The sequence below is a fragment of the Tasmannia lanceolata genome, unplaced genomic scaffold (genome assembly GCF_043159265.1).
Source record: "Tasmannia lanceolata isolate RefF3 unplaced genomic scaffold, GAP_Taslan_0.1 ptg000023l, whole genome shotgun sequence".
NCBI classification, from domain to species: domain Eukaryota; kingdom Viridiplantae; phylum Streptophyta; class Magnoliopsida; order Canellales; family Winteraceae; genus Tasmannia; species Tasmannia lanceolata.
This window is the reverse complement of record NW_027518700.1, coordinates 33,453,671-33,464,866: the sequence shown is the minus strand read 5'-3', so window position 1 is coordinate 33,464,866 and position 11,196 is coordinate 33,453,671. Positions and strand designations below refer to the sequence as shown.

The 11,196-nt window shown below is 44.8% G+C and overlaps 1 protein-coding gene across 1 annotated transcript; it reads right to left on the bottom strand.

Moving 5' to 3' along the window:
* Positions 1 to 227: 227 nt before the first annotated feature.
* LOC143856029 (uncharacterized) lies at positions 228 to 1,061 on the bottom strand. The gene has a single exon (XM_077366071.1). It carries the CDS (start codon positions 1,059 to 1,061, stop codon positions 228 to 230), a length of 834 nt encoding a protein of 277 aa, XP_077222186.1.
* Between the last annotated feature and the right edge of the window lie 10,135 nt (positions 1,062 to 11,196).

The window sequence follows — 11,196 nt, the reverse complement described above, 5'->3', positions numbered from 1 at the left end:
TTTGAAAACCCTAGTTGATTATTCCCTTTTTAATCTTTCTATGAAAATACTTGGTGGTTGATTAAATATTGTAAATCCCACAACAAGGTAAAGGAATTAGATGAATGTTTTCTTTTAGGCCTTTTATCAAACACTTGGTGGAAGGCTCATGCAAACTTAATTAACAAGATTAAATGAGCTAATTAGCAAGGTACTAGATAAGCAAGTTAATTACCATTGCTAACTACTCACTCAATTCTAAGTGTATAAATGCCGTGCCTTATGATTTTCTGAGCTAGGATCCTGCCGCCTCCGTGGTCTCCGCAGATTCCTTCATGTACTTCCCGTAGCGCGTACTCCGATTCGGACGGTACCAGGCACCGAAGGTACGGCCAGGTGTACGATCGTTTGTACAGCCTGGGCCCATGGACCACGTAGTGGGCGGCTCTTGTGGTTAGGCATCGGGCTTCCAGCTTGTCTTCGGGTAGTATCCCATCTTTCAGGTATCGCATGATGGGATCCATCCAGTTTGGTCCTGGTGGAATTTCCAAGACTTGCACTTCATCGATGCTGAGGTGGGATAGTATTTCCGTGAGCACGGTGCCGAAGTCATGGGTTTCTTCGGAGGCCATTTTCGAGAATGCATCCACTTGGTTGTTCATGTCTCGTGGTATCTGGAGGATCTCAACTTCCCCAATTCTCTGCAGCTTTTCTTTTACCTTCTGGAGGTAGCGCTTCATCCTGGGGCCCTTGGCCTCGTATGTCCCGTTTACTTGATTGACGACGAGCTGTGAATCGCTATACACTTTTAACTTTTCTGCACCGAGCTCTGCGGCTAGGCTTAGCCCTGCTATTAAGGCCTCGTATTCAGCCTCGTTGTTGGAGGCTTTGAAGTCTAGCCGGAGGGCGTATTGCAGTGTGAATCCTTCGGGGCCGTGGGGGACCACTCCCGCCCTGCGCCCAGTTTTACCTGCTGAGCCATCAACGTGCAGGGTCCAGTGAACCTCGCCGCTCTGTTTTGCCAAGCCTGGCCTTACGTCTTCGCGAGCCGTCTGTTCGGTGGGGCCCATGTCATTTTCCATTATCGCCGGTTCCGTGGCAGGGGCTGTAGATTCCACTATAAAGTCGGCAAGGGCCTGGGATTTAATGGCCGGCCTCGGTCGGACCTGTATGTCGAATTCTCCCAACTCAATGGCCCAGCTTACCAACCTGCCCGAGGTCTCCGGTTTTTGGAGAATTCTTCTCAGGGGCTGGTCAGTCAGAAGTACTATGGGGTGGGCCTGGAAGTAGGGGCGGAGTTTCCGGGCGGCGCTGGCAACTGCGAGGGCGAATTTCTCTATGTTTAACTACCGGACCTCCGTACCATCGAGAGTCTTGCTCACATAGTAAACCGGGTATTCCTTCTTGTTGCTTTGTTTGGCCAATACCGCACTTACCGCTGTAGGGCTGATGGCCAGATACAGAAATAGTTCTTCTCCCGGCTTAGGTTTGAAGAGTACGTGCGGTGTCTGGAGGTACTGTTTCAAGGCGTCGAAGGCTTCTTGGCAGGCCGGGGTCCATTCGAATTCTCGTATGTTCTTCAGCTGTTTGAAGAAGGGCTAGCATTTCTCCGCCGACTTGGGCATGAAACGGCCGAGGGCGGTGATTCGCCCTGCGAGCCTCTGCACTTCTACCGCTGTTGTCGGGGGCTCCATGTCCAGGATGGCCTGGATTTTTTCGGGGTTGGCCTCGATGCCTCTCTGGCTAACCATGAACCCTAAGAACTTCCCAGAAGTCACCCCGAAGGCGCATTTTGCGGGGTTCAACTTCATCTGGGCTCGTCGCAGGGTGTCAAAGGTTTCTTGAAGGTCGGAGATGTGTTTGGAGGCTTTCAAGCTTTTTACCAGCATGCCGTCGACATGCACCTCTACGTTCCTTCCGATTTGCGCCCGGAATAGCTTGTTTACGAGCCGCTGGTAGGTGGCGCCTGTGTTTTTTAACCCGAAGGGCATAACGGTGTAACAGTAGACGCCCTGATCGGTAATGAACGCTGTTTTCGGGATGTCTGGTTCGTGCATTTTCACCTGATTGTAACCCGAGAAGGCATCCAAGAAGGTGAGGAGCTCGTGCTCGGATGTGGCGTCGATGAGCTGGTCTATGCACGGGAGGGGGTAGTGGTCCTTTGGGCAAGCCCGGTTTAGGTCTGTAAAGTCTATATAGGCCCGCCAGCCCCCACTGGCTTTTTTGACCATGACCACATTCGACAGCCACTCGGGGTACCGGATCTCTTTGATAAATCCGGCTTGTAGCAGTTTCTCCACTTCGGCTTTTATGTAAGTTTGGCATTCTATCGCGAAGTTCCTCTTTTTCTGTCGGACGGGTTTGAGGGTTGGATTCACGTTTAACCTGTGAACGGCCAACTCCTTGGGTATCTCGGGCATGTCCTCAGCGGACCACGCGAACACGTCTTTGTTGGCCCTGAGGAAGTTGATCATTTGGTCTCGCAAGGTGCCTTTCAGCAGGGAACTGATCCGGACTTGTCTTTCCGGCTGATCTTGGGCTATGGGGATGGAGTCTAGGTCCTCGGCGGGTTCTCATCTGATTGTGTGAGCCCACTGCCTGGGGTCTTCACTACCGATCGTGAAGTTCTTGGCCGGGGCGTTGGTTCCTCTTACGCTTGCTGCGTAGCACTAGCGTGCTATCATCTGCTGCCCCCGGACTTCCCCTACTCCGGTTGGAGTGGGGAATTTCATCTTGAGGTGGGGGGTGGAGACTACCGCTCTCAAGTCCTTTAGAGCGGGGCGCCCTATGATGGCGCTGGAGGTGAAAGGTATGTCTACGACCATGAAGGTGGTCAGGAGGGTCTTTTGGAGGAGGTACGTCCCAAAGGTCACGGGTAAGTCGAATTTGCCATTGACCCATACGGACGCCCCGGAGAACCTGTAGATGGAATACTCCGCGGGTCCCAGCCTCTCTTTGTCTAGTTTCATTTCTTCGAAGGTTCCGAGGTGTAACACATTGACGGAGCTTCCCGTGTCAACTAGGATTTTTCCTATGTCGAAGTTGGCGACGACTAGCCTGACGACCAGTGCATCAGCATGCGGGACTTGTAGTCCGTCGAGGTCTTCGTGGGAGAAAGTGATAACCTGATCTTCATGGGGCGGATCCGTCCGGGCCTTTTCGGAAGGCATTTCCATGGAAAACACCCGCTCCGCGTATGCCCGCCGCCCAGCTGTCGTCGGTCCTCCCACCGTCGGCCCGCCTGTGATGATATTGATTTTTTCGATAATGGCAGGCGGTTGTTCGCGGGCCTGTGGCTGCTCGCGGGGCTCTTCTTTCTTGGGTCGCTGGAGGCGACGTGTGTCGTGTCTGCTGCGGGATCGGTGTCTGCTTCGGGAGCGATGCCTACTCGGGGATCGATGTTGGCTTGTGGACCGGCGCCTACTGTGTGGCTGACGCCTGCCTCTGGGTTCGTCGGTCGGGTGTTGGGCCTCACGCGAGTTTTCGCCAGGGCTCCTGAGATATTGATTTAGGTGTCTTTCCTAGGCCAGCTTTTCCAGCTGGAGGCGGAGGTGAAAACAATGGTCAGTTTCGTGGCCGTGGTCCCCGTGGAATTCGCAGAACTTTTTTGCGGACCGCTTCTTTGGGTCCGTGGCCATTCTCTTGGGGGGGTCAGAAGACCCTGATCCCTGATAGCTAGGAGGACATGGGAGAGGGGGACCTTTAGTGGGGCGCTTCCCAGTCTTTCGAAGACGGGGACGGGGTTTCGGCTCGCCTGTCTTTCCTCAGCTCGCGGCCTCGTGGCCCTTCGGCCGTCGTTGCTTTTTCTTTCATCGGGGCCGGGACGGCTCTAGTCTAGGGCGTAGGCTTCTTCTGCTCGTACAAACTTGTAAGCCTTGGACTCAAGTTCCTGCAGGTCCCGTGGTGGCTTGATGGTAAGGTGCAGCTTGAGATTCGGGTCGGTGGTGGCATGCTTCAGTGTTGCGACCGCTATTTGGACGTCCATGTTAGAAAGCTGGGCCAATTCGGCGTTGAATTTTAACATGAAGTCTCTTAAGGTCTCGTTTCTTCCTTGTCGGAGGGCTAAGAGGGCGTCCGCTGGATCGTGGCGGAGGCAGTTATTGGCAAACCTTGCGCTAAACTTCCTTTCGAATTCGTGGAAGGATGCGATGGAGTCGGGCTCCAATCTCGTGTACCAGTCGTTAGCCGTATTTCTTAATAGGGAGCCAAAGGCTCTGCACTTAAATCCGTCCGACGTGCCCCAGAGCGTCATTACCCTTTTGAAAGTTTGGAGGAACTCGAGGGGGTCTGTGCTTCCGTCGTGCAGACCGAAACGGGAGAGGTTTATTCCTGCTTCCACTGCGGTCTTTAAGACTTCTGAGGTGAATGGGGATGCCGTTTCTCTCTCCCATTCGTCGAGGATGCCGTGGGCGTAGGGCTTTTTCATTTCCAGTTTCACTTCTCGGATTTTCCTTTGTAGGTCAGCTATTGGATCCATACCGAGGGGTCGCGCTGAGGTTGCTACCTCCTCCGTCTGAGCTGGGGGCGGTTCCTGGAAATGAGCAGTCCAGGCGGGGGGAGCGCGGCTTAGTGTAGCTTGCTTCCCGTCGTCTCTCTGGTGTCCCCTAGCTGCGGGGGGCAAAGGGCTATTCGCCGATGAGGACGGCGTCCGGCGAGTCGATGCTCTCCTTCGCCGGGGATGACACTCCCCTGGCTATTCCTCGTCGCCTTCGTCATAGGCTTTCGTCTGGCCCTATGTTGTCGGGGGCCTCCCCGGGGCCGGAGGTTCCGGCGGAGGCAAGCGTTGGAGAGTTCTTGGACGAGTTCGTTGAACATTTCCATGGTGGGGACCATCTGCGGTGTGCTGGAGGAGGGCTGATGTCGGCCCGAGAGCGGTGAGTTAGGCTCCCGGGAGCTTGAGGTGTGGGTTTGTGCGCGTTGAACCTGGCTCCTGGTCATTACCTCTATTTCTTGCTGTTGGGTGTGGTTTCTCATCGCCATAAGGCGTTCAGTACTCGACGAGTCTCACGGATGGCGCCAATATGATGGCTTCTGAATCCGGGTCTGTGATTGAGCGGTCGGTAGAGAGCCTCCGCGGGGTCTGCAATCACAAACTAAGGGGGTCAGGGGTGGGTCTCGGACGACCACTTCGACACCCAAGTCAGATCCTTCGACCAATCAATATAAAAGACAGCAAGAAGAGGAGGGGGTTTGATCAGGGTTACCAGGACCAAGGCGCGGGTTCTTTTCTGGGTGTGCGGGTGAGTGGGTCGGAGGGGACTAACAGGGAGAGTAGGATTAAGTTCCTAGTCTCCTCCGTTGTTGCCTAGCCTCTTTTTCCGGTTGTTCTGCGGGAGTTGAGAAAAAAGGGATGTCTCTCCCAAAAGTGGATCTTCTCTTCTTCCCTTCCCTCCCTTTTTAAGGGGAGGTGCACGGGCCTTTTCATCATTATGGAGAGAAAACCTTCCTTTGCAGGATTGGGCCGTTCCCCTGCTTCTCCGACGCGCGTGGCTTTGCCCGATATTTCATTCCATAACTTGTGATGATGAAGCCTGGGCGGCGAGGGAGCGACACGCGTCATGATCGTATGGTCTTGCCATTTCCCCACGCCTTTCTTCATGATGGTTAGGCTTTATTGGTGCATGGACGACACGTGGCGAGATCTGAGCAACGCCGTATTTGTGTCCCATCAGCAGCTGGTTCTTATTTTGATTTTTTAAAACCCAAAAATGCCCATTATGTCCTCCAACGGTTATATCTTCTAAGGGGCTATATATAAGAGTTTATTTTCATCATTTTAACACTTCTTCAAGTTGGAAAAGAGAACCCTAATTGTGATTTAAGATTTTCAAGCATTCTTTACAAAAGCTCTTCTTCTTTGCCCTAAATCATGCAATCTACCTTGAAGAAGATCTCCTTTAAGCTACTTGCAATCTACTTGAAGAAGAATCACTCAAGATTACTCTCCATCAACATTCTTGAAGATCTCACAAGCTCAATTGCAATCCCATCAGTGGAGAAGTTCTTATCAAGCTCACTTGTAAACCATTTGGAGAAGATTTCTTATATTGAAGTGGTGTATTATTAGCTTTAAGTGAAGGCATTCCCACACTGTAATTTGAAAAACAATGTAAAGGTGGAAAGGGCACCAATATTAAATCCCTTGGAATTGGCGAGTGTTCGGAGACGCTGAGCCATCTTCGTGGATGAGTGTTGAAGACGCGAAGCCTTCTTCGTTGTATCAAGAATCATACTTATAGTGGATTCCCTCAAGGACACAAACTTGAGAAGAGTGGAGTAGGTCTTGGAGTTATAAGACCGAACAACTTAAAATACTTGTGTGGTAACTCTTCTACTACTCTTCCCCTCTTCTCATTTGTTTTGTGGTTGTTCTTTCTTTTACTTTTTATTTTTGCTAACATCTATATACCAAAGATTAATTAACAAGTGTTAGTAAACTTTTAAAAAGGGTTTTAAAAGAGTAAATTTTTTAATATCCAACCAATTCACCCCCCTCTTGGTTGCCCAACTAGGATTTCAATCCCCTTCATATTGAACTGAATGGGAGAAACATTCTTCCCTATCAATCACGAATCTAATCCCAAAAGCAGAATGCAGAATTGATATCAGGCCTAATATTCCAAGAAGAATAAATCTCAAAGAACAGAACGCCATCTGCACATTTGTGACATGCAGAAACTAGGAGTTAGCCAACCCAACCAACCCGCCACAATAAAGTTGAACACAGTGGGGATATTCAAGCCAAAAGAATCAAACAAACCATATGAGAACACACTACCTCAAGCAAAAGTTCAAAGGGAAATGGAAGAAAATGGAAAATAAAAATAAATGCATGCTCTGGCTAGAGAAGCATAATCCCTACATATAGACCACAAAAAAAATTCAATAAAAAGCATTGAAAATCAACTTCCTCTATCTCTAAATTCGCCATTATGATTGTTGAAATTACAATCTATGCCAAAATATTCAACAAAGGGCCATTAAAGAAAATTCAACAAAGGCACTGAAAATCAACATCATATGTTTCCAAATCCGCTACTATGATTTTTGAAATTACAATTTCTGCAACAACATTGAAGAAATTAACAATGACACATTCTAAGGAATAATTTGATTAGTGAGAGGTTTTCTAAAGACCAAATGACTACTTTTTATAATATACCTTATTTTTTGTACTAGGTTTTCAAAATTAGACACGAAAAAAGCAAATTAACTCAAGATCCAAGACGGTATGTCCTCTAAAAGCAACTTATCTCAACGGAAATTCATGATCACCTCGTGATCATTGATGTTAGCTATTTTACTCCATTAGCTAAGAAATTCAACAATCTAAAAAATGTTAAGAAATTCAACAGCATCTAACTAGATTCATGGAGAATTAGACTCCGGAAAATCGAAGAAATTCAATGAACAAACTAACAACGAATTGATAAAATCGCATTAGAATGAAATAAAAGCCGAACGAGAAGTTATACAATACCTGAAGCAGGTTTGTTCATCCGATCTGATACTATTCGCCGAATCAGTAAAAAAAAGAATAAGAAACAAATCGTTGTTGGTCCCATAGTTGCTGGAAACTCCTTGGGCAAGTGGGAAACCCGTTTCCCCTAAAACGTGTTTCTCGCGGGTGGGAAACTCGTTTTCGATAAAACGTGGGAAACACGTTTCGGAAGCATTTCCGAAACATGAAGAAAAATTGCAGAAATGTTTTTTATGTTTAAATCTACAATACCACATATTTCTTGTTTTCTTGTATTTCATGTGTGATTTTGCTATCGCTTCTGAAATGCTCCTAATGTGTTTCTTAAGACGTTTCTCATATGATTTTCCATCGTTTTCTCATTTCACGTTTCCCCTATATTTTTTTATGTGTTTCCCTTTTCCGTTTCGTTTCCCACTCTGGTAACTATGGTTGGTCCCCATCGTAGATAGGCTATGCCCCTAAATTCTTTTCCATAGGTTGATCCAAACCATTGGATGTATCTGGTGTAAGATGGACGGCTTTGAATGTTTAGAAAATGACGGAAGAGAAATCTCCACAAATCGAAGGTTTGGTTATGGCCATCTAATGTGGGACCCAAAATTTAAATTGGTCATGAAACATTCCGCTCAATCATGAGTGCCATATTTTCTTCTTGATTCCTTCAGTGGGGCACAATCCCATTGTGTTACTACTAATAAAAATGCCCGTGCAATGCACGTGAAGTCCATTTACATGAGAAAAATAATCGGATTTTCGTATACAAAGAGGATTTGAGATTTTTTATTAGCATTTAAATTAATGTGTAATAAGATAAAACCTCCTTTAGAACGGTGTACTTAAGAACGAAGCTAAGAAATCGCCTCAGACAGAGGTTTAACAAACAAGGGCTATGAGAGTTCTCAAAATAAAATAACAAACACGGCCTCAAGAAAGCAAGCTATATCAGATGAATGATTTAGATCAATCAGAGGTGGGACCACTTTTATCTTTTTTTAAATGCACATCAGGTCTAATTTGCACTATTAATTTTAGAAAGGTCAATAATGAAAGCGATGATATCCAAAAAGATTACCTATTGTAAAAAGAATACTGATGCATAACAATAATTAGCATTCAAAAGGCAAAACCAATCATCTAGGACCCAAGTTAGATCTCTTGACGACCCAAAAGTCATGCCAATCAAATTATATTAGCAATCTGACCAAGAGAGTATGAATAGAGCCAAAAACTACATGCAAGCAATAGAGCCCAATTGGCATGACTTTAGGCCACAAGTATAAGCATGGCTGCATCAATGTAGTGACTTTTTGGAAATGAATATTGAAAGCAAAGGAGGAGAAAAGATTGGACTACAAAACCCTACATATGTCAAAAAGTGGTCCATCATAAAAAATCTCACAATTTTCGAAACCCTAACATCAATAGAGCCCTAAAACGCAAAGAGAAACTACCACTTCGAAATCAAATCTACAGATGATGATGGAATCTTACCTTATGATGGTCTTGATTAAAAGCCCTAAAATGCAAAGAGAATAATATCCCAAATCTAAATCATGAATTAAAATGATGTGTGGAGATTCAAGAGAGATCGAGGCACAAGGAGAGCGAGAGAGAGAGAGAGAGAGAGAGAGAGAGAGAGAGGGGAAGAGGATTTGGAGATGTTGATGTAAAAAAGGATGGCACGTGGAAAAAGAGAGACAAAGTGTACGAAGATCGTAGGGATTCCAAGTAGGTCCCAACCATCACTGATCTGAACCAACTGTTAAAGGCTAACTGTGGGACCCGATCCCGCGAGAGGGGCGCGACCCGCCTCTCTTTGTCTTTCGTACCCACGTGAACGGCATGTGCTTTTGATTATTGATATGAATCATCTTTTCCGTGAACTTGGGATCACTAAATCAATCCGAATTTCACTCAAAAGAGAATGACCAGAGTCGCCACCTAAGTAAGCGACCTAGGACCCATAAGTGACACTACAATGATCTGCGATCCCAGAAGTCTAGATCCGTTACCTGATTATGTGAATGGAAGGTATGATGGATTACCACCATATGCACCATTTTCGCCCGGTAATCCGGTCTTCAATTCCAAAAGTTAACTCTCTTGATTTTCTTTTAAAATGCTCATTTAAACTCTCTTGATGTGCAAGCTATGGGACATACGTCCAAGATGATATAATTTCAATGTGATTCCTAGATGCATCTTTTGATTCTCTTGATTCAGTTTGGGTCAATCTACGTGAGAGTTCTCATAAACTCTAATTTTGAGGAACTTCTAAGTGTTTTAATCAATTCAATTAAGGGTTCGAAAAATGATAAAGAAATAAACAAAATAAAAATCCTAAAATCCTACTAGAGTGTCTGTAGGGTCGATTTGAGCTCGGAATGCCATCCAAGTTGCCTACGTACCCAAGCCTCACTGGGATCAAAGTCAACGTAGTTCGGTGGCCTAAACTATGCTACATGCCTAACTCATCTAGGACATCGATCTAGACTGGACAGACTATTTCGAAAGTTTATGAGAGAGATTAATTAGTTCAAGTTGATTACTTTTTATTAACCTAAGACTCCATCTAAGATGCTATATGATCCTATCTAAATGCAAGATACTCCCTAGACTAATGCAAGTGGGCCGTACATCATAGGTTAACTAGGCCTGTCCTATAGAGAAAATGGGTTAACTAGTGAATCCTAATCTATGGCTTAGTTGCTAATAATAGCAACTGGTCGTGATGAGGCTAACTGGACTCCTAACTCTAGGACTCCCTAAGACCTAGAACTTCATGTGACGTAAGTGTTCCTAAAGGGGGTTCTAAAGGCTCATATGAGGTGGGACCGTGATCCAACGGTTCCAAAGTTGATCTGAATTTGGGTTTGCCCAACCCAAGTTATTAAGTTGGTGATTTTTATCTTTTAAAGAGTTCCTATCACCTAGAAATCAAGGTATTATATGGCTCTAAGGGTAACTTCACGTAGACTAGGATTTTGACCAATTTAGCAAGTTGTGAAGATTTTTAATTAGTTTTAACAATTTGTATCTAAGCAACTTGAGGATTATGATGTTTCTAGAATTTTGTATTGTTCTGGAATTTTCATGATTTTACGAATTTTATGTGATTTTTAAAATTTTAAGCAATTTATTGGAGTTCTAAAGTAACCTACAGCAAAAAACATTGAAATCTATCTAAATTAATACTGGAATATTTTCATAATAATAGAAAATTAAAGTAGAAATTTCACACATTATTTCTAGAATTTACTATTTTTAATAGATTTATTTATGTTCTGGCCGATTCAAATAAAAATCACTAAACAAATTATATCATGCACCAAAAATTCTGAAAAATTCATAATATGATTCCTCTGGGTCAATCCATCTTATTATAGAATTTCAGATTCCGAGGAGTTCATTTGGTAACATCTCTTTTACACATGTGGAAAATAATTGATTTTCATTAATAAATCCAGTATAAGTAGTAAATGAACACAAAATCCATTCAAAATTTTTGTATAATCTTCAAATATCAAAAGGCTACTATAAATAAAATTTCATCAAATTTTGAATTACTTTTACATGTAAACAAATTTTTATTCGACAAATATCATTTTTCAAGGTATTTTTTAAATGAATTTTTAAATCATCAAGATGAAAGAATTCTACTGAATGTTTTTTATTTATAATGTTCTTTTAACTCAATTAAAATCAGAAAATATAACCCTTAAAAAAATTCTTGG

Bases quoted from the DNA above. Each gene is read 5' to 3' on its own strand.
- LOC143856029 (XM_077366071.1), bottom strand. From the start codon at position 1,061: ATGGAAAATGACATGGGCCCCACCGAACAGACGGCTCGCGAAGACGTA.